The 26,022-nt window shown below is 48.1% G+C and overlaps 1 protein-coding gene across 1 annotated transcript in view; it reads left to right on the plus strand.

Moving 5' to 3' along the window:
* The window catches only part of LOC118091532 (uncharacterized), a 183,929-nt gene that overhangs the window by 20,584 nt on the left and 137,323 nt on the right, over positions 1 to 26,022 (plus strand). Inside the window, exons 3-13 of the mRNA XM_088651913.1 lie at positions 1,789 to 1,969; positions 3,844 to 4,003; positions 5,658 to 5,751; positions 8,355 to 8,528; positions 10,123 to 10,283; positions 12,777 to 12,906; positions 14,086 to 14,199; positions 16,294 to 16,449; positions 18,118 to 18,234; positions 22,816 to 22,962; positions 24,304 to 24,423. Of these exons, the coding sequence (XP_088508039.1) occupies positions 1,789 to 1,969; positions 3,844 to 4,003; positions 5,658 to 5,751; positions 8,355 to 8,528; positions 10,123 to 10,283; positions 12,777 to 12,906; positions 14,086 to 14,199; positions 16,294 to 16,449; positions 18,118 to 18,234; positions 22,816 to 22,962; positions 24,304 to 24,423 (1,554 nt within the window). The remainder of the gene's footprint in view (positions 1 to 1,788; positions 1,970 to 3,843; positions 4,004 to 5,657; positions 5,752 to 8,354; positions 8,529 to 10,122; positions 10,284 to 12,776; positions 12,907 to 14,085; positions 14,200 to 16,293; positions 16,450 to 18,117; positions 18,235 to 22,815; positions 22,963 to 24,303; positions 24,424 to 26,022) is intronic.

Here is a 26,022-nt window from a genome sequence, read left to right on the forward strand (position 1 = left end):
AATACTGAGTTAGATGGACCAATTCCTGACTCGGTATAAGGCAGCTCCAGGCCCGTCCTAGCCATAGAGGCTAGTGGCGCGGAGAACCACAGCGCCGGGCGCTGGAGGGGCGCCAAGTGAGCGCAGGGTTCCGGCGATCTGGCCAAGACTGCGCTCCTTCTCCGAGGACTCCGCGCTGCGCCTCCTTCTTGTTTCCCCAGTGCTGGGTTCCGCTCAGTCGAGCTTCGCCACCAGCGTGCGCACAGCGCCCAAGCAGCTCTTGCTGGTCCTGCAGTGCGCGTGCTGGTGGCGAAGCTTGACTGAGTGGAACCCAGTGCTAGGGAAACGAGAAGGAGGTGCGGCGCGGAGTCATTGGAGGTGGCCTCCCGCTGCTGCTGCGGTCCGCTTGGCACTCCCGGGCCCTTGGAGAGGCTCTGGAGGGGGGCGCTGGAGGGACCTAGCGCCAGCGCGCTGGATGGGCTTAAGACGGCCCTGGGCAGCTCCTCAAGTGCCTAACCGTCAGTGTGAGCAGAAGGTGTATGGGACAGGTGACAACAGACAGGGCAACCAGGCAGGGAGGTATCCAGGCCCCCCTGCCATTTAATAGAGCCACATTTGCCCTGCGGCTACAGCAGGCAGCAGCTGACATCACGGAAACGCCATTTAAAGCAATGACAAAGCATTCTCCAGCTCTTAAAGCGCTTAATCTATTCTAATTGGATTTCGCTGTCTGGGTGAATGATCTTTTGTGGACAGAATCCAGGTGAAATCGGCTCCACTGGGGAATCTGTGTTGTTGTTTTTAAAATATATATAATTTTGCTCCTTTCCAATCACACTCTTGTTGGGGTTTTTTAAGAGTCAAGGCTTGTGGAAATTGACCCAGCTTTTTTAATGGGCTCCCGCATTTAGTTGAGGGGCAAGGGATCCTTTTCAGATGGAGGGCCACACCCCTTCCTTTTCACATTTTCTTTATTTGCTTATCTCACAACCTGGGGTCACGTGACGTCACACCTGCAGCCTCCATTCAAAGCCCTCTTACACTTGTCATGGGTTTCTGACCCTCCTATAAACTTCCAACACCCTTGACAAACTATGCTTAAGATCAGGCATTCCCAAACTCCGGCCCTCCAGATGTTTTGGACTACAATTCCCATCTTCCCCAACCACTGGTCCTGTTAGCTAGGGATCATGGGAGTTGTAGGCCAAAACATCTGGAGGGCCGCAGTTTGGGGGTGCCTGCTTAAGATGGCCCTGCCAGAGGTTCTACTGGGAATTATAGGTACTGAGATACCAAAGGAACAGAAAAGATTGCTTATGTATGTGGCAACAGCCGCACTGATGCTACTAGCCCAGAGATGGAGGGAAGAAACTACCCCATTGGCAAACCAAGTTGATAGACTACGCCGAAATGGCAAAATTAACAGGGAAGCTCAGAAATCAAGAAGACAAGAACTTTAATAAGGAATGGGAATTTTTAATAATTTATTTACGAGACCACTGTAAGCAGGTTAAAACATTCGCAGGATTTTAACCACACTTGTAAAGTGTGGATAGTTTAGAAAGATTAAAAATCTGGATAAGTATTGATACACAGTTGTAAATAATAATACCGTTAGGACCCATGGAAGGGATGAGGTGAAGTCAAGAGATTCAGAGTAATCTCAATATTTGCATCTTGAATTGTTTTTTGTTGTATGTTTATACTAAAATCAAATTTTAAAAAATATACCCCCCCCAATGGATATCCAGAGGGTTTCTTTGTGCACCAATGGCCTCTCACCTGCTTTGTTTTCCTCTTGTTTTCCAGTCTGCAGCACAGCGGAGACTGCGGACATTTTGTTCCTCGTGGACGAATCGTGGAGCATCGGGGAAAGCAACTTCCAGCTGATCAAGGATTTCATTTACACCATCGTACGGACGTTTGAAAACGTGGCGGTGGGAAAGGCGGGTGTCCGCCTGAGTGTGGTGCTCTACGGGGACAAACCAAGGTGCGCATCACTTTCCTGCTTCTGGGTCCCCTTGCTCCTATGATTTATTTTCTATCCGTATTTTAGGAGGTCTCGCTTCGGTATGCAAAAGGGGGCTCCTCTAACTATTTGCTCAGTGGTTGGGGTGTTATGGAATGTTCACAAAGATTCCAACTTCTCAGGGGGGGGGAAAGGCGATGATTCACATACCCAAGGGCGATGTGGAATTTAGTACCGTATGTTTGGGGCTCAATAAAGCAGGCTGGAGCTGGAACGCAGTCTGGGGGTACTTCTGGGTCCTTTGCTGTGTCTTGAGGCTCAAGTGGCCTCGGTGGCATAGAGTGCCTTCCATCAGCTTCGGCTGGTGGATAAGCTGCACCCAGGGCCGGTGCTGGGGCTTTTTGCGCCCTAGGCAAAATCGCCTTCTGGCGCCCCCCGGCGCATGCGTCATGACGCATGCGTCATGCCCCCCCCACAACGCCACAAGCCAAAAGGAGACCTCAGCACCCTCCCACCTATGGAGGGGACGGTGTGAGCTTCTCAGCGGCTGCAGTGAGTGAGCAGCGGCGGCAGCAGCAGCAGCGCCCATAGCTGAAGGTTTCAGCTATGGGCGCTGCCGCCGCTCACTTGCTGCAGCCACTGAGGAGCTCACAGCGTCCCCTCCACAGGCAGGAGGGCGCTGAGCTCTCCTTTTGGCTTGCGCTCCTCCTGCCTGCAGCGAGCGAGCGGCGGGGGCAGCAGCAGCGCCCTTGGCTGAAGGCTTCAGCTACGGGCGCTGCCGCCGCCGTCACCGCTCGCTCGCTCTCTGCAGCTGCTGAGGAGCTCACAGCGTCCCCTCCATAAGCGGAAGGAGCGCGCGCGCCGTGGGAGGGCGGCGGTGGCGTGGGGTTTTTGCGGGGCAGGCTGGCCAGCGCCCCCTCCATTTACGCGCCCTAGGCGACCGCCTAGTCCGCCTAAATGGACGCACCGGCCCTGGCTGCACCCCTATCTGGACAGGAATAGCCTAATTTCCTTTGTCCATGCTCTGTTAACCTCTAGGTTAGATTACGGCAACGTGTTGTGCGTAGGGCTGCCTCTGAAGATGGATCGGAAATTTCAGTTGGTGCAGATTTTGGTGACCGGGTTGCTCACCGGGGCAAGACGGTTTGAGCATACTACACCAATCCTGGACTGAGTTCACTGGCTGCCAATTAGTTTCTGGGCCCAATTCAAAGTACTGATTTTGATCCATACAACCTTCAACAGCTCAGGACCGCAATACCTCAAGGACCACCCCTCCACATATGAACCTACCCGGACCCTGCGATCATCTTCTGAGGCCCTTCTTTGTGTGCCCCCTCCATGAGAGGTCTGGAGGGTGGCAGCACAAGAACGAGGCCTTCTCTGCAGTGGCTCCCGGTCTCTGAAATGCTCTCCCCAGGGAGCTTTGCCTGGCGCCTTCATTATACACCTTTAGGCACCAGGCAAAAACATTCCTCTTCAACCAGGCTGATTAAACATCTGAAACCCCTTTTCAATGTGCTTATGGGAGGGGGGTGTTATTGGTTGTTGATTCTTCTTGTTTTCATTATGTATTATGTGCTTTTATATTGAATTTTTATGTTGTGAGCTGCCCTGAAATCTGCAGATTTGGGGGTGAGGGTAGCGGAATATAAATTAAACAAACAAACAGCAATGAATTAAATGGTAGTGCCCTTTTGCCTTTTTGCGGTTCCTCAAAACGGCATCATTGCTGAGTTTTCGCAACATCATCCGTTTAGCTACAGGCAGCGAGTTAAAGGACTCCGTTAATTAATTTTAAAAGCCACAATTGAAATACCCAATATTTGATTTCTCTGTCTGGAAATAACTCTGTTTCCCTTTGTTTTATCCGGGGACTGCCTTCCTGCCGCCAGAGTAAGTATCGATCTGACAGACTACATCACCATTGAGGAGGTGCTGGTGGCTGTCCGAGACCTGCTCTACAAAGGGGGCAATGCCAAGACAGGGAACGCTCTCTCCTTCCTAGCAGACACAATGGTCAGTGCAGGGACACTGAGAGAAGATGCTGCAAAGGTGAGTGATGCTGCTGCAGGCTCTTACCTGGCAGGTGTTGAAATGGGCTGCTCTAACCAGAATACGCCTTAAAGCAGACTAATTGCTCCACTTGCTGTCTGCTAAAGAAACAACATCCTCCATGACCCCGAAGCCTGCCAATTTTTCATCCTTTCCTTATATACCAGAGGCAGGTAGAGGTGACCCTCCAGTCCTTGCAATGTGGCTCTCTGGACTCTCCTTAGGCCACGCCCCCCCACAAACCCCACTCCTCACCTTGCCCAGGTGCTTTTGGAATTCTGTCATGTTATGGCGCTGCCAGGCAAGGTATGTCCAGATCGGGGAATAAACTCTTTATTGTCAAAAGTACACTTACAGAAAAAGCCAGAAAAAGGCATGTCGGCCAGTCCTGCGTCTCTCATCTACTCCTAGGTGTGCCCCAAATGAGACAGTTGCAGCAACAAAACCCGACCTCAACTTTTATTATTATTAATTAATTATTACGGTCGAGCACCAGCTCTTAGAAGTAAAATAAAATATAAAATAAAAATATAACGGATCCCTTTGAAAAAACAGTTTCCGGGAGCATAACGTATAAAAGTAGCTTTGAACAAGATTTAAAAGAAAATTATTAATTATATAACAATGCTAAAAGTTTAACCCTTAAAATAGTGGCTGCAGAAAGCTGAGCCTAGCTCGCTCGGGGTGCCATTGAGGAAAAAAATCAGACGGGCTGGGAAGAAAGTCTGTGTCTGCATATTTGGGCACAGAATCTGGCGACCGCCCTGGTTGTTTTCAGGTCTTTGCCTAGCAAGAGCAGGTTGTATAATTGCTTTTCAACTGACCTCAACTTATGTATCTTCCCCCACAAACAAACAAACAAACAAACAGTAAAGTACACGCACTTAACCCCAGAAACCAAAGAGAGTAAAGGGAAAGGTAAGATAGAAAAAAGGATGAAGTACCACACCCATTTGACTCCCTTCCACCAGCACTCATCATCTTTGAGTCATTTAAGTTCTTATTTACATTGCATATAATTTATCCCTGTAGTGACTTCTTTTATAGTTCTGTTATGGTATAACATCAAGTCACCTTACAAACTTAGTCTAAACATATCAGCATGTTGTCTTTAGAGCAGTGTTTGTTCATATATTCTTCGAACCATAACCATTGGGCCCTTAATTTCTGGTGTGTTTATCTTGTTACCGCAGTTAATTTTGCCAATTCTATAAACTCTGTTAATTTCATTAACCAATCCTCTTTTTGTAGGTATGTGATTTCTGTTTCAGGCCGCAAATTTAAGCCGCACTTTAGCTTTTCACGGGGGGTGGGGGGTGGGGAGTGAGGCCAATATGGTAATATGGTATATGTACCAATATTACCAATATTAAACCCATTATCAGCTTGTGGGTGAGCCTTCACATAGCCGCAAGAGCAGCACCTACACACAAGAGGAAAGGAAGAACAGGCTTGCAAGGACCCCAAAGTTTACCGAAGTAAACAGACGTTCTTTAAGAACCAAAAGGAAGGAAAAGAGCTTAAAAACAACCCAATGAGGACCTGAACCGGTTCAATGGGCTGATTCTCGGGGACTCTAGCACAGGGAGAAATCTGTTTGCCTTCCCTTTTCCACGTTATTGCTATATATTTCTATTTTTGTTTGTCGTCACAGGCGGTCGTTTTAATCACAGATGGGAAATCTTCTGATTCCGTCGACGAGCCAGCAGCGACCCTTAAGAACAGGGGGGTAACAGTGTTTGCTGTGGGTATGTACAGCTGGAAATGAAAACCATGGGGTCCGTCACATCAGTGCTCAGCAGCTGGTGTGGCGTAAATGGTCACAGCATTGGACCTTGGGTGGGGGAGAGGCCAGGGTTCAAACCCTGCCCTCAGCCATGAAGCTCACCGGGTGCCCTTACGCTAGTCACACGGCCTCTCTGCCTAACCTACCTTCCAGGGTTGTTGTGGGAGGGGAAAGAACGATGTGGGAGGGGGCCACCTTGAGCTCCTGGGAGGGAAAAAAAGGTGGGATGTCAGTGTGAAAAGAAACAAACAAATAGTCGCTGCCACCTACTAAAATAGATTCAGAACAACCACTAACTTACTTAAAAACAAACAAGAAAACAGCAGCAGCATAACATTTAGGTTGAAACATGGGTTATAAATTGTTGTTAACTTTTGGGCAGGCATAGGCAAACTCGGCCCTCCAGATGTTTTGAGACTACAACTCCCATCATCCCCGACCACTGGTCATGTTAGCTAGGGATGATAGGAGTTGTAGTCTCAAAACATCTGGAGGGCCGAGTTTGCCTATGCCTGCTTTTGGGGATAGGGCCGGGCCATCTTTATTTATTTTTCTTTATAGTTTATTTTTTTATTTCTATCCCACCTTTTCCTCCAAGGTTTTCAAGGTGGCATAAATAATAATAGTAGTAGTAGTAATAATAATAATAATATTAATAATTTATTATTTATACCCCGCCCATCTGGCTGGGTTTCCCCAGCCACTCTGGGCGGCTTCCAACCGAATATTAAAAACAGTACAGCATCAAACATTTAAAACTTCCCTAAACAGGGCCGCCTTCAGTTGTCTTCTAAAAGTAAAATAGTTAGTTATTGCCTTGACATCTGCTGGGAGGGCGTTCCACAGGGCGGGAGCCACTACCGAAAAGGCCCTCTGTCTGGTTCCCTGTAACCTCACTTCTCGCAATGAGGGAATTGCCAGAAGGCCCTCGGTGCTGGATCTCAGTGTCCGGGCTGAATGGTGGGGTGGAGACGCTCCTTCAGGTATATAGGACCGAGGCCATTTAGGGCTTTAAAGGTCAGTACCAACACTTTGAATTGTGCTCGGAAACGTACTGGGAGCCAGTGTAGATCTCTCAGGACCGGTGTTACGTGGTCCCGGCAGAATGGTTTTCTCCCCCTCCCCAATTTATCCTCACAACAACCCTGTGAGGAAGGTTCAGCTGAGAGGCAGCGGGACTGGCCCAAGGTCACCCAGCCAGCTTCATGGCTGAGTGGGGATTTGAACCCTGGTCTCCCATATCCTAGTTTACCACTGTAGCTACATCTTACTGAAGGCTGGGAGGGAAGCGTTAAGAGATGGGTTTCATTTGAGGACATCCCTGGGCAGAAGCTGAACCTTCTTCCCTTCTTCTCATGATAGCCCAGAGTCTGCTTTCACGGGCAGATGTGGCCTGGCTCATTTACTTTATCCCAGCAATGGGAAAGATGGGCCTCTTGAGATGTTGCTCCCATCACCCCTGAGCTTTAGCCGTATTGGTTGGGTGTGATGGGACTTGTTGCCCAAGAACATTCAGAGGACCACCAATGCCCTATTCTTTAAATCACTTGGAACACTGTGGGAGCCAACTGAGACCTTAAGATGAGCCAACTGGATCAGGCCCGTGGCCCATCTGGTCCAGCATCCTGTTCTCACAGGAGCCAGTCAGATGCCTGCGGGAAGCCAGTGAGCAGGATCTGAGCACAAGAGTCCTCTCCCCACCCTGTAGTTCCCAGCATTATACAGTCATACCTCGGTTTAAGTACGCCTCAGTTTGAGTACTTTAAGTACTCTGCGGACCCGTCTGGAACGGATTAATCCACTTTCCATTACTTTCAATGGAAAAGTTCGCTTCAGGTTAAGTACGCTTCAGGTTGAGTACTCCGTGGACCCGTCTGGAACGGATTAATCCACTTTCCATTACTTTCAATGGGAAAGTTCGCTTCAGGTTAAGTACGCTTCAGGTTGAGTACTCTGCGGACCCGTCTGGAACGGATTAATCCACGTTCCATTACTTTCAATGGGAAAGTTCGCTTCAGGTTAAGTACGCTTCGGGTTAAGTACTCCACGGACCCGTCTGGAACGGATTAATCCACTTTCCATTACTTTCAATGGGAAAGTTCGCTTCAGGTTAAGTACGCTTCAGGTTGAGTACTCTGCGGACCCGTCTGGAACGGATTAATCCACTTTCCATTACTTTCAATGGGAAAGTTCGCTTCAGGTTAAGTACGCTTCAGGTTGAGTACTCTGCGGACCCGTCTGGAACGGATTAATCCACGTTCCATTACTTTCAATGGGAAAGTTCGCTTCAGGTTAAGTACGCTTCGGGTTAAGTACAGACTTCCGGAGCCAATTGTGTACTTAAACCGAGGTACCACTGTAATCTCCAGCTGCAGAGGCAGAACATAGTCATCGTGACTAGTTAGCTCCTGACAGTTTCATCCTCCCTGAATTTGCCCAAACTTCTTGCAACGCCCTCCAAGCTGGTCGCCATCATTTGCCTCCTGTTCGAGCAAGTTTAAGGATGCACTGTGTTTCCAGAAGTTCTTTGCCCTCCTGCATTGCTTCCTTCCTCCCTCTGGTTAGGAATTAGAAATGCAGATAGGAACGAGCTGAGGAAAATAGCATCCGATCCCATCGAGGAGCACATGCTCTACGCCAAAGACTTCAGCCAACTCGGCAGCCTCTCGCGAAAGGTGTCCCGGAGGCTTTGCTTCACGGCTTCGGAGCCCCCACAACCTGCCAAGCAAACGGCCAATGGTAGGTCCAAGGACCCCCCTTTCCTTTATTGAAACCGTCCCAGCACTGACGAGTTGAGCCCAGTGGAAGGAAAGCCAGATGGAACTGGGCATGAGGAAGACTTGGAAGGTTATGGGGATGTATGGGGTGTTAGGGGAGGGATAGTACCTCCGGTGGGGGACACGTCATGCTCCTTCTGGGGTAGTTTGTTCACCTCTGGTCCCCACCCTGCACCTTACCTTCCAAGTCCCGGACTGCAGAATCCGGGACCAGCAGCCGCGTGACACCGGAAGTTGCGTTGACATAACTTCCGGTGTCGTTTTGCCCTTCTGTGGGCACCAAAAATGGCCGCCGCCGGCGTCGAAATTCGCTTCTACGCATGTCAGGAAGTGCGTCGACGCAACTTCCGGTGTCGCTCTGCCCATCTATGGGCACCAAAAATGGCCAACACAGGAAGTCGCGTCTATGCACTTCCGGACATGCGTAGATGCGAATTTCGACGCTAGCGGTCGAAATTTTGAAGCCGGTGGTGGCCATTTTTGGTGCCCATAGAAGGGCAAATCAGAAAGAAAAAAAATGGCCACCGGCAGGAGAAAATAACGGAGAAAAACAGGAGACGAAGTGATACGGGGGACCACCGGGAAAAGGTAAGTAAAAACGGGGGGTTTCCCGGGTAAAACGGGGTACTTGGCAGCTATGCCCTGCACTCAGCTCTCAACTGTGGCTCCTAGAAGGTGTCAACATGCAACAGTGGCCAAAATCCTGGGAAAAGGCTTTGACTGGCTGTCTAAACCAGGTGAGGGTAGCCGATGGGTCTCAAACCCTCAGTCGAGGGACTTCTCCTGCATGCAAAGACAGGCTCTGGTGGATTGAGTGGAGGAGGCCAATAGTCGGCCCAACAGACAAGAAGGCGGTTTCTGCACATGCTAGAGGGGGAAGTGATGGGCCTCATCAACCTGGGAAGGTAGCCTATCTAGGAGAAGGAAACCTCTGCTGCCTTGTGGCACATCTTTGGGAATAGAAAAGGCTCAGGAGCAAACCCTACACAAATCCGGAGTGGAGTCCTTACGATGGTTGGATTGTGCCTTGTATGTATGCCCCCTTCTGGCAACTCCTGCAAGGTTAAATGTATTGCTCTGCTTTCCTTTGAACCACATCATCGAGGCTGAGAGGGGGGTCTTGTCACCTGGGCTGCCCAGGACCTCTAGACACATTGCCCAAGCTTGCACCCCAGGGTGGTCATTCAGTGCTGTTAACCTCACTTGGTTTGACCTCACCCCCGGAGGCACACTCCATTGTCTCTTGGGACAGACGGGCGGCAAGAACAACTGTCTACTTCAGAATGTTCCAAGCTCTTACTTGGTCAGTCTGACAATGAACTTTTTGAGTTCCAGAAAGGCTCAGTGGCCGGTCTGTTACCTGAGGACATTTCACAGTAGGGAAGGTGCTCGGCTGCAGTTCTGAGGAAACTACACAGAAGCTGAACGTTCCCAGTTCCAGCTTGGCTCCTGACATCCTGAGGGCCAGCCCGAATTTTTGTGTAGCCAGAGTACCTCATCGTTGCTTCCTCCAATTCCCTACCTGCCAACCATGTTCCTTTTCCTTCTCCTTGCAGTTGAGAAGATTGTTGGGCCGCGGGACCTCACAGTCAGCGAGGAGAGCCACAGCTCTCTGAGACTTAATTGGACACCCGCAACCGGGAAAGTGACCAGCTACCGTATCATCCTGGACTCACTCTCAGCTGGCGGACAGGTCTCTCCAGAGGATCAGCAGCAGGTAGAACCATAGATGTGTACAGTTGGAAGGGACTCCAAGGCTCATCAGTGGGGTGTAGTGGTTAAGAGCAGGGGACTTGTAATCTGGTGAACTGGGTTCGCTTCCCCGCTCCTCCATTTGCAGCTGCTGGGTGACCTTGGGCTAGTCACACTTCTCCGAAGTCTCTCAGCCTCACTCACCTCACAGAGTGTTTGTTGTGGGGGAGGAAGGGAAAGGAGATTGTTTGCTGCTTTGAGACTCCTTAAAGGTAAAGGGACCCCTGACCATTAGGTCCAGTCGCGGACGACTCTGGGGTTGCGGCGCTCATCTCGCTCTATAGGCCGAGGGAGCTGGTGTACAGCTTCCAGGTCATGTGGCCAGCATGACTAAGCCGCTTCTGGCAAAGCAGAGCAGCGCACGGAAACACCGTTTACCTTCCCGCCAGAGGGGTACCTATTTATCTACTTGCACTTTGACGTGCTTTCGAACTGCTAGGTTGGCAGGAGCAGGGACTGAGCAACGGGAGCTCACCCCATTGCGGGGATTCGAACCGCCAACCTTCTGATCGGCAAGCCCTAGGCTCTGTGGTTTAACCCACGGTGCCACTTAGGGTAGTGATAAAGCAGGATATCAAATCCAAACTCTTCTTCATCATCATCATCAACTGTTACAGTGTGGCAATCACAGCCCCCCAAAACCCCATACTTACAACTCTCTGGTGGATTATTTAGAGATCAGGGATTTTTAAAGTGTTTGGCCTCCGGGCAACACATCTTGGAGAGTTTTGGCCAGGCCGTCTTGCGTGGGTCACTCTGAGGTCACTGTGTGGGAAGGTTGAGTTTTGCTCAATGATAAGCACCAGAATACTGATACACACATGAACTTGGGGGTTCATGGGTGTTAGGTGAGGGGTAGTGCCTCTGCTGTGAGGGACATGCTGTGTTCCTTCTGGGGTCATGTGGCATTGGGGCAAGGTGAGCTGAAAGGCAGGAGATGCATGTGCAGTTGGGGAAATGTTTGTTTCACAATCACACCAGTATGGATCAGATCTCTAAAGTGCTGGAACTTCAGCTCAGCTTCCAAGTATTGATGCTTAGAATCATAGAAAGGTAGAGATGGAAGGGACACCATGGGTCATCTAGTCCAACCCTCTGCAACACAGCTAAAGAACCCTGACGGATGTCGATCTAACCTTCCACCACCTTCTCCGGGATGCCATTCCACTGTCAAACTGCTCTTACCACCAAAAAGTTATTCCTAATGTTTAGTCAGAATTTCCTTTCTTCTACTTTTTAAATTTTATTCATGCTTTTCAGATTTATACATTTCACTAATTTTACAAGCATTTTAACATTTCAAAACGTGACTCCCTCCCCTTCTTTCTTTGCCTCCTTAAATTTATTTTTAATATCTTCTGCATATCCAAATTAACTTAATTTGCTCATTTATTCATCTACTTTCAATACATTCTCTTATAAAACTGCAGGTTATTACAATAATCCTGCCAATGTTCTTTTCTGTTTACAATTTATCTGCAAGCATTTAATAAACCATTTCCATTCTTTGATAAAAAGTTTGTTGTCTTGATTTCTTATTCTTCCGGTAAGTTTCACCATTTCTGCATATTCCATAAGTTTCTGTATCCTTTCTTCCTTTGCTGGGTCTTCTGCTTCTTTCCATTTTGGGGGGGGCAAGGAAGTATTAGTATTTATTAAATTTACATACCACCCCATACCCAGAGGTCTCAGGGCGGTTCGGAGGTCTTGGGGCATACATGAATAAGTTTCTATATAGTTTAGGTCATGGATAGGCAACCTAAGGCCCGGGGGCCGGATGCAGCCCAATCACCTTCTCAATCCAGCCTGCAGGCGGTCCGGGAATCAGCGTGTTTTTACATGAGTAGAATGTGTGCTTTTATTTAAAACGCATCTCTGGGTTATTTGTGGGGCCTGCCTGGTGTTTTCACATGAGTAGAATGTGTGCTTTTATTTAAAGTGCATCTCTGGGTTATTTGTGGGGCATAGGAATTTGTCCCCCCCCAAAAAAATATAGTCCAGCCCCCCCCACAAGGTCTGAGGGATAGTGGACCAGCCCCCTGCTGAAAAAGTTTGCTGACCCCTAGTTTAGGTAGTTCTGTCCCTATGATTTCCAAAAGAAAAGCTTGTTGTTGTTTTTTACAAAAGTTATTTTAAACATCCTTTTCAATTCATTATATATCATTTCCCAGAATCTCCTTTCTTGTAACTTGAATCCATTGCTTCGAGTCCTACCCTCTGGAGCAGCAGGAAACAAGCTTCCAGATGACAACACTTCCGATATTTATAGATGGCTATCCTATCTCCTCTCAGTCTCCTCTTTTCCAGGCTAAACATGCAGCTCAATAGAATTGTAGAGTCGGAAGGGACCCCAAAGCCTACCTCCTGGTAGTTCAACGCCCTGCAATGCCAGGAACCACAGGAGATATATATGCTCTTCCATCCTTCCTCTTATTTATTTGGGTATTGTATATGACAGGTTGTTTTGGATGCCAACAAGAGCTCAGCGCTGGTGACGGATCTGAAACCCAACACCAAATATTTATTCACTGTCATGGCTGTCTACTCTGATGTTCTGGGGGAGCCAGCGACTGTCAAAGGGAGAACAAGTGAGTTTGTATTTTGGGAGCACAACAATAGGGTTCTTCCCACTCCCCTGTGTTGACAAGGCAGGCGAGGGAGACAGCTAGAAAACAGAATTCTCTTCTGAAAGCGTTGGGCTTGTTTCCACACATGCATGGGTGCCATGTCTGCAGATGCTAATAGGGTCGACAGGCCAGTAATACTATGACAGGATAAGAAGAGGTTGAGTTGCCATCCATGGGAACTTTAAAGCAGTCCTCACCAATCTGGTGTGCTTGGGAAGCCAGCTCCCATTTGCCCCACACTCTACGTGGGGCTACCTTTGAAGGTGACCCGGAAACTACACTTAATCCACAATGCGGCAGCCAGACTGGTGACTGGGAGCGGCCGCCGGGACCACATAACACCAGTCTTGAAAGACCTACATTGGCTCCCAGTACGTTTCCAAGCACATTTCAAAGTGTTGGTGCTGACCTTGAAAGCCCTAAACGGCCTTGACCCAGTAGACCTGAAGGAGCGACTCCACCTCCATCGTTCAGCCCGGACACTGAGGTCCAGCTCCGAGGGCCTTCTGGTGGTTCCCTCCCTGTGAGAAGCAAGGTTACATGGAACCAGGCAGAGGGCCTTCTTGGTAGTGGCGCCTGCCCTGTGGAACGCCCTCCCATCAGATGTCAAGGACATAAACAACTATCTGACTTTTGGAAGGCATCTGAAGGCAGTCCTGTTTAGGGAAGTTTTTAATGTTTGATGTTTTATCACTTTATTATTATTATTATTATTATTAGTTGGGGATAGGGAATTGGAGTTGTAATCCAAACTAGGGCACCGTAGAGACTTACTAGGTGTCCTTAATCAGAAAGAGGCACGGCTGAGGAAAAGCACCTTTGAAAATTGTGATGGGAACTGACCTGATCTCTGCCCTCTGGACTGATCTTTGTGAATAAGGACTTGCTTGTTTTTGTTTGTTTATTAAATTTGTATACTGCCCTTCCTCCGAAGACCTCAGGGCAGTTCACAGCATAAAAATACAAAATAAAGACACAAAATGCGCAATAGAAGAAAAAAACAGAAACAAAAAACCCTTAATGCCCCTTTAAACGTGTCGTGTGATTTATATACCTGCAAGGCATATACATTGCTTGCTCAGGAGGTCCGTTTGTTGCACCGTGGATTCATTCTTCGGCCCATGTCCTTTTGTTTTGAAGCATCCATACCTACAGTGACCCATTTCCGGGTCGTAGAAGAAGGACTGTTCAGCCTGAAAGTGGCTTGGACCCCTCCGTTGGGAAAACTGGAAGGCTACAAGGTCTACCTGCCAAGTAAGTCAACGAAGTCCCTGTGAGATTTGTGTGTTTGTCTGTGAGAAAAGGAATTCAGGGAAAAGGAAAACAGCGGTGCCTCGGTTTTCGAATGTAATCCCTTCTGGAAGACCGTTCAACTTCTGAAACATTCCAAAACCGAGGCATAAAGGGTGGCCTGCGAATTTAATAGAGAAAATTGTGAAAAACAACAGATTCACGCAGCAGAAGCTGTTCGACTTCTGAGGCGTGTTCGAAAACTGAAACTGAAACAGCAACAGAGACGCCCAAAAACCAACTTATTACCAAACTTAAAACCATGGAGAGACCTGGTCTGAATAGAGACATTGGATTCTTATCTCATTATACACGATAAAGCTATTTCTAGCCAACTCACCCCTTGCTTTTTCCTGTAAGACCAATTGCAGTCGTTAACAGTCGTCAACAGGTTTACCACACCTATCAGCCCAATCACCCATTCCCACCACCCTTCTGAGTAATACCCCTCCCCACCCTCCCACTATATATAAGGGTCTGGTGACTTCTGTTTCCGTGTATCGGAAGAAGTGTGCATGCACACAAAAGCTCAGACCAATGACAAACTTAGTTGGTCTCTAAGGTGCTACTGGAAGGAATATTTTTATTTTGTTTCAAGGTACCACTGTAAGCCCAGGGTCTACAGTATGGTACTTTGGGTCCTCAACGTGGTGCCCAGGGGAACCACACTGCTCACCAAGGCTCTCTGCCCTACGCAGTCTCCTCCTCCTCCTCCTCCTCCTCCTCCTCCTCCTCCTCCTCCGGGCTTGGTAGGGTTTGGTGGGGGTTTTTTTTGCTTTTTTCTGGGGGGAGGGTGATCGCCTCAACTCACTCTGGACAAAACCTGCATTGGCTCTGAGCAGCCCAATTCAGTTTGGGATCCAAGATTTGTCTAGACCAGATGCTCAGCCCTGCAAAGCCCCCATCCCACCGAAGAAGAACTTGGCAGTGCTCAGAACACCCCTCGCCAAACATGTGCAAAACTCCTGCACCCCCCCCCCAAAACAAGTAAAACTCAGACCGAAAAAGCAGGCCACGCCCTTCCCCCAATACAGCAAAGGTTCACCAAGAAAAGCAGTGGGATATATTCCCAAAATCAGGACCAAAAAAACTCTTCAAATAGGAGGTGTGGATTTTCCTGTGGGGTCCGCCGAGTCTGCTATTTGTAATTCGGATGGTATTGCAACCTTTGAAAAGTCAAGGGGAAGACTTGTTAATATGTCTGGTCAAAACCTTTGCAAATTAACCTTTGGATTTCGTATAAAAACGTGCAGCGATGTTGGGGGGTGGGGTGGGAGGATTTTACAGCTACACCAGGGAATGCGATAGATAAAATCATACTTTATGTATCCTGCCCGTTTCCAGAATAAAAGTCAAAGCAGCGTGAAGAGGGTTTGTAGGTAGGTAGGGACCGGATAGGTACCCCCTCCAGAAAGAGGCCGGACCTAATAATCCTGTTTAGCTTCACCAAAGGGGTGCATTGATGGGAGGTTGTCTCCTCTGAAGGAGCCGTAACGCAGCTTGGGGGCCCTTCTGGATCCCTTGCCAATATTTTCATGTGTATTTTGTCCTCCAGCCTGGTACCTGTTGAGATAACACTCTTAATTATAATCAAATCTATTCTTTCCCATCTCATAATATTAGACTTTCCCCATGTAAAGTGTTGTTTCATGTTCTGCGTCTAAGTTAATTCATTAACAGTACCAGGAAGTTTAAAAAAAGGGTGCCCCTGAGCATGTACAGAGTATTTACACGTTGCAGTTGTGTAGGACACATTTGAGACAGGGAGGATGATGTCGAGCTGGAAAAGATTGAGGAAAGGACATTCCAAATGATCAAGGAGTTGAAGCAAGTCGTTTGGGACATTTCCCTTTTGTTTCCTAACTAAACCATAAGATACCTCTTTCCCTTAAGCCTCTGCTTCCAGCATTGTCATGTGCCTGGCTCCCTTAGCTCCTACCAGATTCCCAAACAATAAGCAGCCATTTCTTTCCTTTTTGCTGCCTTCTCCCCAAAAAATTCATTCCAGCTCCTGAGTGGACTTGACTCGATTTGCTTTCCTTTCTACCTCCTGCTCAGCAAACAGGCCTGGGTCGACCTCGGAAAAGATTCTGGCCCGGGATGTCTCCTCGCATGTCCTCGATAACTTGCAGGAGGACACAAACTATACTGTCAGCATTTATGCCGTCTACCCAGAAGGGCCTAGCCAGGCGGTGTCAACAACTGGCAGAACTTGTAAGTCCTTCCAAACGTTTCTTTGTTGTTTTTCAGATCCGTTTCGGGAACAGGACCCCCATGTAGGGGGCTAGCAATTTCTAGGTCCATTTGCCCAGAAGTGGCATCCCTGTGGCACTTGCCAGGGGTGTGGTATCCTTAGCTCAGCAGGTAGAGCATTGGTTTTGCATGCAGAAGGTGCCAGGTTCAAGTCCTGGCATTTCCAGGTAGAGCTGGAGGAAACCCCTGCCTGAAATTCTGAGTAGCTGCTGCCAGTCAGTGCAGACATACTGCACTAGATGTGCTGGGTGGTGGTGGTTGGGTATAAGGCAACTTCCTGCAGAGGGTGGATTTTATTTGTATGTTTCATGTACTGTATATTCCATTTTTCCTCCAAAGATCTCAAGGTAGAGTACATTATTCTCCCCTCTTCCTCCTTTAATTGACATGACAACCCTGTGAGGTAGGTTAGGTGGAGATTTTTCCAAGGCCACCCAGTGAGCTTCATGGCCAAGTGGGGATTTGAACCCTGGTCTCTCCCAGGCCCTAGTTTGGCCCTCTGATCACTACGCCACACTGGTTTTCTGGAGCTACGTGGCATTTATATTCCCCATAACGTTCAAGCTGGGGGTTCTGTGGAAAGCTAAAATAGCGGCACCGCTCTGCCACATCTGTTTCTGCAACAGTTGACATTAGGGGATGGTGTACTAAGGTTTTAGCATCCGGTTCTTAACCAGTAATAATATACTAATTTATACCCCACCCATCTGGCTGGGTTTCCCCAGCCACTTTGGGCAGCTCCCAACAGAATGTTAAAAACACAATAAAACATCAAACATTAAAAACCTCCCTAAACAGGGTTGCCTTCAGATGTCTTCTAAAAGCCAGATAGTTGTTTATTTCCTTGACATCTGATGGAAGGGTGTTCCACAGGGCGGGCGCCACCACCGAGAAGGCCCTCTGCCTGGTTCCCTGTAGCCTCACTTCTCACAGAGCTGGACCTCAGTGTCCGGGCTGAACATCTTAGAATATTAAAGTGTCAGGTGTGACTTCAGCCTGAACGTAGCAGAGTGTTGCGCAATCCAGAAGCTTCTGGTGGTAGTAATGACTAGACGTCTGGACGCAGAATAACTATTTACAGGATTTATTAAATAAAAGAAATCCAGAGTTTCTATGTACAGCTTTAGAACTCAAAAACAAAGTAAAATAAATCCTTTCCTCTCTGTCTCTCTCTCTCTCACACACAACCAACTGTTACAGCACTTCTCCTCCTACACTTACCACACCACGTACTGTGCTAGCTTTCTCTGATAACAGGACTCAGTGCTAATCTTCAACCAATGAGAGAGCAGTTGCTGCGGCTGAGGCAGACCTTGGCTTTCTGCCCAGTGTTAATTGCTTGTCCCAGAGTTAGTTGTGTGAAGAAGTAATCTGATGGTTTCTCATGCTACCAATTTAGCAAAACCCGAACAGAACGATGGGGGTGGAGACGCTCCTTCAGGTATACTGGGCCACGTTTAGGGCTTTCAAGGTCAGTACCATAGCTGCCAAGTTTTCCCTTTTCTCGCAAGGAAGCCTGTTCAGCATAAGGGAAAATCCCTTTAAAAAAGGGATAACTTGGCAGCTATGGTCAGCACCAACACTTTGAATTGTGCTGGGAAATGTACTGTGAATGTTTGTCTCCTGCAGTAAAGCTGCTGTCCGTGGGAAACTTTGTGCTTGAGAATGCAACAACCAATACAATCCAGGCCAGATGGATGCAAGTCAGAGGTGCCTCCGGATACAGGCTGACGTGGGAGTCTTCAGGTAGAGAGCATCCTTACTTTAGTTCTTTGCAGGGAAGGGACCAAGCACTCACTGAAGAACGTGACTTTTCAATACAGTGGTACCTCGGTTTTCGAACAGCTTAGTTCCCAAACAACTCGGAACCCAAATGCTGCAAACCCGGAAGGAGGAGTTCTGGTTTTCCAACTTTGCCCCGGAACCCGAATGTGCTCCTGAGCTTCCATTTTTGCATGTGAAGACCTTTAAACCTCCTCCTTAAATAAATTCAGACAAGACTCCAAATTTTGGTTTGGTTTTTGGCAGAATTTAGGTCATAACTTTATTGATTACAGCAAGTGAGTAGTTACATAGGCTCTGGTTCGACTAGTTCCCTGCACCGTGGCAGGTAGCGCTGACCCAGAGCTCCATCATAGGTGAGCCTAGGGTGAACACCTGGAATGGCAGAAAGCCGGGGACATGCTATGTCCACCACCCAGATGTCCCCCTGGACTCAGGCACGGGCACAACCCCCTCTCAGGGGTTGACCAAACCATTGAGTCCCTGGATTCCTTTAACAGAATACCCCTTCGCATAGGGATGGCGAGAGCGTTCCCCCATCCCTATCACCTGAACCAGAGCCTATCCTCAACCTTACAAGTTGTGACGATTTGCTACACGGCAGGCGAAACCCAAATGGCACCAGCCAGTCAGCCAAGTGGGGGAAATTCCTGCCGTGCCCCTGTCCCAACGACAGGCGACACACGATGGCATACCAAGGTCATGCGTGCAAGCCCTAAATATAGGGAGAGGTGGTGGGTGTTCCGATGCACTGACCAAGAGAGAAAGCTCAGGGTCACATGCATTGGCATATATAGGTCCCTTGATCCATTTTGGCTAGCGTCCCCATTGCTCAGAATGAACCCAGCATCAAGGGACCTATCAATAGGGTGTTGTGGCTGACCAATCGTTGTTGTTTAGTCGTTTAGTCGTGTCCGACTCTTTGTGACCCCATGGACCAGAGCACGGCAGGCACTCCTGTCTTGCACTGCCTCCCGCAGTTTGGTCAAACTCATGTTCGTAGCTTCGAGAACACTGTCCAACCATCTTGTCCTCTGATGTCCCCTTCTCCTAGTGCCCTCAATCTTTCCCAACATCAGGGTCTTTTCCAAGGATTCTTCTCTTCTCATGAGGTAGCCAAAGTATTGGAGCCTCAGCTTCAGGATCTGTCCTTCCAATGAGCACTCAGGGCTGATTTCCTTAAGAATGGATAGGTTTGATCTTCTTGCAGTCCATGGGACTCTCTAGAGTCTCCTCCAGCACCACAATTCAAAAGCATCAATTCTTCGTACCCACCCACAACACAAGGGTTTGGTTGCCAGGTCTCACCGCAACACGTGCCCTCTTTAAGGGAGGACCCAATTTAGTGTTGCACGACTTGTTTGAGTCCCCCCTCCGTCTTAATTTAAACCTTTCCCCTTCCGCTTCTGCCCCCGGGCCTTAGTCTGCCTACCCATGTTCTAAACCCTAGAATGGTAGGATTTGGATTAATCGGGATATGTTCAAAAGTACAGTACAAGCTGTAGAGCTGTGCCAGACAAGAGATTCCTAGTCTGGCTCCCACAAACCAGCCTGGTTGTCCTGCAGAAGGGCAAATCTGTTAACATGACAAAAGGGGTTGATGGGGGCCATCTGAGATGAATCCTTTGGAATGGGGAGACAGATGTTGCCAAGGTGATGGGGGGTGTTTGAGGTGACAGGAAAAGAGTTTTTGAGCAAGCGGAGCTGCAAAGAAGGAGGAGGAAGAAAGAATGGGATCCATCTTGGGAAGGTTGGCTGGAAAAGATGCCGTGGACTCCATTGCTGCAGGGCAAGCCCCTCTCGAAATGACCCTGCTGTAAGATCCAGACTCCCTCCATGCAGACCGAAGGTTTAAATAGGTGGATAAGCCATATTTATTAAAGCTATGACAGTCTGCGCTTGTCTCAGTTTTCCAAAGGGCCACACACCACAGACCCTGGTTGAGAGGGGTGGGGTGGGGGAGGCACCCAAACAGTGTGCAGGATCAAACCGCAGTGCACCTGAGGTTCAGTATTGCCACATGTGGATCGAAGCGAGGCAGATTTGCTGTGGTCTAAAACCACAGAGCCTCTTGGGCTTGCTGATCAGAAGGTTGGCGGTTCGAATCCCCGCGACGGGGTGAGCTCCCGTTGTTCGGTCCCAGCTCCTGCCAACCTAGCAGTTCGAAAGCACATCAAAGTGCAAGTAAATAGGTACCTCTCTGGCGGGAAAGTAAGCGGCATTTTCGTGCGCTGCTCTGGTTCACCAGAAGCGGCTTAGTCATGCTGGCCACATGACCCGGAAAAACTGTCTGTGGACAAACGTCGGCTCCCTCGGCCAGTAAAGCGAGATGAGTGTCACAACCCCAGAGTCGTCCGCGACTGGACTTAACAGTCAGGGGTCCCTTTACCTTTACCTTTTATGTGTGTTAACTGGTTAACCAACACCAGCAGGTCTGTTTTGTGAATCACCAGGGTTAGTTCGCTACTTATCACTGTCTGCAATTTTCTGCATTTCGTTTCCGCCTGATCTCCCCTGTTTACAATTCCACGCGCTCACAGCCCCCAAACCTTGTGTATGTAACCATTAGGTCCAGTCGTGACCGACTCTGGGGTTGCGCGCTCATGTCGTTTTACTGGCCGAGGGAGCTGGCGTATAGCTTCCAGGTCATGTGGCCAGCATGACAAAGCCGCTTCTGGCAAACCAGAGCAGCACATGGAAACGCCGTTTACCTTCCCGCTGTAGCGGTTCCTATTTATCTACTTGCATTTTGACGTGCTTTCGAACTGCTAGGTTGGCAGGAGCTGGGACCGAGCAACGGGAGCTCACCCCATCACAGGGATTCGAACCGCTGACCTTCTGATCAGCAAGCCCTAGGCTCAGTGGTTTAACTCACAGCGCCACCTGGGTCCCGTGTGTATGTATATACTTGCAATTCAGAATCTAACACACTGTGCCTCTAATGCAGCAGACTGTACCCTGTGAAAGCCTGAGACCATAATAAATTTATTTTCCGGAGGTGTTGAGTTTGTTATGTGTGAGAGCACCTGGAGTCTCAAGTGGCGCAGCCTCCGGAGAGCTGCAGAAACCTGCTTTCTCCCCTTTCTCTCTCTGAATGCACAGATAGCTCTCAACAAGGCTTGTTACTATGGAGATTCGGAAACGTACGAATGAGCAAGCTCGGGTCATTGTCAATTGGAGCAATAGGGCAGCTATCTTCCAATTCATGCGCGCGATTTGTTTAACCTCAGCGCCCCAAGAGACGCCAGGTGTATTCTGGTTCGAACAAGAAGTTTCTCAGCGGAAAAGAGATTTAAAAAAACAAAACAAAACCAGGCTAGGAGGTGAGGATTGGAAAGGAAAAGAAATAAAGGAAGCTCTCTGAACAGGAAGGAAAAGCGAAGAAAGAGCTCATTTGCTTGGATCAGTAAAATGAGTGAATGTTGCCACCTAGTGCTGGAACAAAATGCAGCCAATTTTGTTATTTCATGGCGGAAAATAATATACAGAGAGTGATGTACTGTATTCCTGCTATATTAGCAGACTAGACATGTGAGTGATCTGTGTTCGTGATCAGTTATCTTTAAAATAATAATAATTAGAAGCCACAGGGAGGGGGAAATCAACCACCCCCTGTGTATTATTTTATTTATTTTATATCAGTGATTTTCAACCTTTTCAGACTCAAGACCCACTTTTAATCCAGACATGAAATTGAGGAGCCATTTCTTAACCTTTTACCATATTTTTGAATGCTTGTAGTCCTCCTGTATATTTTCTTTTATGTGGTTTGTAACAATTAAGTAAAACTGAATGACCGTGTCACGAAATGATGCATACCTAAAAAGTGTGTCACCAACATGAAAAAGTTTTGGACAGTTTAATAGTCCTACAGACAATGATCCTTTTCTTTTCTTTTCTTTTCTCTTTTCTTTTCTTTTCTCAAGGTTGGCAAAAAGTTTGTAGGAATGTTCAGGGTGGCAGGAGAGGATATATTGTTTATTAATATCCTTCCTAACTTGCGCTAGCAAGTTTCTTTATGTAGCAGAGTTACATTTCCCTTTCGTACATGCACAGCAGATAGCTGGTTGCAGGCTCGTGTGAGCCTCTCATTATTATACAATTCAGTCTCTCTCAGATTGAATTGTACATTCCTGGTAAGTTCCCTTGAATCCCTCTTAAAATAATAAAGACATGACAATCTTATTTAAAGTCAATAAACGAAGTTTACTCACATCAGTTCACAGTTGGATTCCTGAAGGCAGACTTAGTTACAAATATGTACATGTGGATCTACCCCCATATGGTGGAATAATCCCGGTGCTTCTGCTAGCTGAGAGCTAGCACAGCAGCCCTAGCTAAAAGCTGGTCAAACGAAGAAGGAAGTGAAATAGAGAGAGGGGTGCGTGACTCGTCCTTTTGTTACCTGGACAGGTAAGGTCACGCCCACCTCTGGTCACATGTAAGGAAGGATGCTCAAGCCCAATCTCTCTGGTGCCTTGCAAAGAGAAACACTGAATCTTTATTCCCCACCCACCCGCAATGCTATTTCTCACATGTTTGCAGAAGGCAGCATTCACAACGTGAACTTGGGGGACACTTACAGCTACTACAGGATCCAAGGACTGCAACCAGGCAATGAATACGTCGTCACGGTGAATCCGGTCTTTGGCGCCATTGAAGGACCGATAGTCACTGCGAAGGCAACAACCTGTAAGTCTCACCGCCAGTGGCATAGTAATGGGGGCGGGGGGCGTGCTGCCCCGGGCGGCAGGCTGGGCGGGGGGGGGGGGCAGCAGGCTGGACAGGGCTGACCACCTCCGACGGCCGCTGCCATCGAGGAGAAGCCCCAATGCTTCTCGCCCAGGACCTGCAGGAGATGATAGGATCCAGGAACGCATCCAGAGCACAAGCACATGCGTTGTGCGCCGCGCCGCGTGCGTCGTGCGCCATGGCCTGCGGCGCATGCGCGTGATGGATACCCCGCCCCCCAGCAGGGTGCCTTCAGGTTTGCCGCCCTGGGCAGCCAGGCGGCTAGTTACGCCGCTGCTCACCGCCGTGGAGGAGAATTCATGTAATCCTGCAAGAAATGCTGGCCGCCATAGCGATGGTGTTAGCAACTTCGAGATCGGATAACTGCAATGCACTCAATGTGGGGCTTCGCTTGAGCTGCACGTAGAGAATTGCTGTGTTTCCCCAGCCACACTGGGTGGCTTACAAAATATACACACACACAACAAAGCACCAAACATTAAAAAAAACACAAAATATCCCATACAAGCAACAAACCAACCAATAAATCAACAGAAACCAATAATAATAATAACAATAATAAACAGTTTGCAATTATGCCCAAATTAAAATAACTGCCAACCCCAACTAAACATTTATCCAACATCAACCCCACAAAAACAAAACAGAGGAACCAAAATTAGAACTGTTTAAAACATTTTAAAACATTCCAGCCAGTTGTCCCAACCCAAGAGTTGTTCCGGCAATGTCCTACCGACAAAATGACGTCATTTTGACAGCACATGAATGAAAGGTGGCTTGTTCTGCCCAGCTGTAAGACTCCCTTCCATACGATTTACAGGTGCCCGAGAGTCACAGCTGGCTGTTTGGCACCTGGGAACCAGAGTTCAAGGGCCACTGCCAACCCTATGCTTGGCGCTTGCCAACAACTGGCGCCCTATGCTTGGCACTTCCTCCCCAACAACTGATGGAGAGAGGAGGAAGAAGCCTGCATTATGCAAGTATTGCCTGCATGAGGGATAAGCCTCTCTTGCAACCAATGCCTGCAAGAAAAAAATGAGGCCGGTAGCTTTGGCTGTGCAGGCCTGTTTCTAGGGAAGAGGAGAAGGAGGTGGTCCAGCTGGGTGCTTTCCTAGTGCCCACCTTCCTTTGTGAGCATTCATTTGCAAAATAATAGACCCAGTTTGGGAGAAGCAGCGGGACGTCCTGCATCCGTACCCCCAGGATGAGCATCTCCTCAAACATGTTGGAACGCCATCCTGACCTTTCCACTTTCTCTTGCCTATTCAATGTTCATCGCAGTGTCGTCCAGCGCCGTGGAGATTTTGAAAGCAACCGAGGTCACCATCAGTTCCGTGCTGGTTTCCTGGAACTCGGTGCCCGGGGCAACTGGGTACCGGGTGATGTGGGGCCCAACTCCAGGTAAGAGAACCATCACAGCAAAGCGTCCTGATCTGTGGGTCACTGTATGTGGGGCAGCCCTTGGACCTGGTCTGGAGGAGACGGCTGGTGCAGAATGCTGTGGTTCCAGGGGTCAGCAACCTTTTTCAGCCGTGGGCCGGTCCACCGTGCCTCAGACCATGTGGTGGGCCAGACTATATTTTGAAAAAAATAATGAATGAATTCCTATGCCCCACAAATAACCCAGAGATACATTTTAAATAAAAGGACACATTCTACTCATGAAAAAACATGCTGATTCCCGGACCGTCTGCAGGCCGGACTGAGAAGGCGATTGGGCCGCATCTGGCCCATGGACCTTAGGTTGCCTACCACTGCTAGGCTCAGGGCCGGATTTAGGTTTGATGAGGCCCTAAGCTCCTGAAGGTCATGGGACCCTTTATATGTCCAGCTGTCCTTTGTCAACCACAAACTGTCACTGTTTTTTTGTGTGGAATATATGCTATATGGTAATTTATGGACCTAATAGGTATCTAAAGCCATTTGCACATAACAAAATACTGTATGTATTTTATCAAAGTAATTGTTGAACTGAAATACAATTAAGAAGTATATTAATAGTGAAATACAATTAAGAAGAAGTACAGTCATACCTCGGTTTAAGTACGCCTCGGTTTGAGTATTTTCAGTTTAAGTACTCCGCGGACCTGTCTGGAACGGATTAATCCACTTTCCATTACTTTCAATGGGGAAGTTCACTTCAGGTTAAGTACGCTTCAGGTTAAGCACAGACTTCCGGAACCAATTACACTCATACCTTGGGTTAAGTACGCTTCAGTTTAAGTACTCCACGTACCGTCTGGAATGGATTAATCCACTTTCCATTACTTTCAGTGGGAAAGTTCGCTTCAGGTTAAGTACGCTTCAGGTTAAGTACAGACTTCCGGAACCAATTGTGTTTGTAAACCGAGGTACCACTGTATATTAATAGTGAAATAATTATTAAGCTCTAACTTAACATGATTTCTTATTCATAACAAACTTAATAATGCAAACACATTGGCATTTGACAATAACAAAAGTTCCTTTAGAAACACAATTTACAAAGACTCATAATCTAGTCTCTAGAAACTTGCTATAACATGAAATAATAATAGGTGTAAATATATGATGCAAACTACTAATAATTATAAACAGCAGAATGTGGGCACCCTGTATATAGAAATGAGCAAACTAGTGACATTTTAGGGAGCAGGCTAGCAGATGGGGACCGTGGCTTACATCATAGGAGCCTACACAACACAAAACACTGTTGTTTTGTGTAGGTTATGTAGGTTTATGTAGAGAGTGGGGCCCTAAGCTATAGCTTGTTTAGCTTATACGTAAATCCAGCACTGGTTAGGCTGCTGATAGGGGCCGATGGCTGACAGCATGTGGAACCTCTGCTAAAACATTGGCAGGGGACAGACTGAAGGCTCTTGTTTTGACATCGAAGCCCTGCACATCTTGGGTCCAAGATAGCTTAAGGACCTCCTGAGCCATCATATCCCAGCCTGATATCACTGATATCATCTGGAAGAGGACTGCTATTTCCTAGAATGATAGAATTGTAGAGTTGGA

Source organism: Zootoca vivipara, chromosome 9 (genome assembly GCF_965207765.1).
Source record: "Zootoca vivipara chromosome 9, rZooViv2.hap1.1, whole genome shotgun sequence".
Classification (NCBI taxonomy): domain Eukaryota; kingdom Metazoa; phylum Chordata; class Lepidosauria; order Squamata; family Lacertidae; genus Zootoca; species Zootoca vivipara.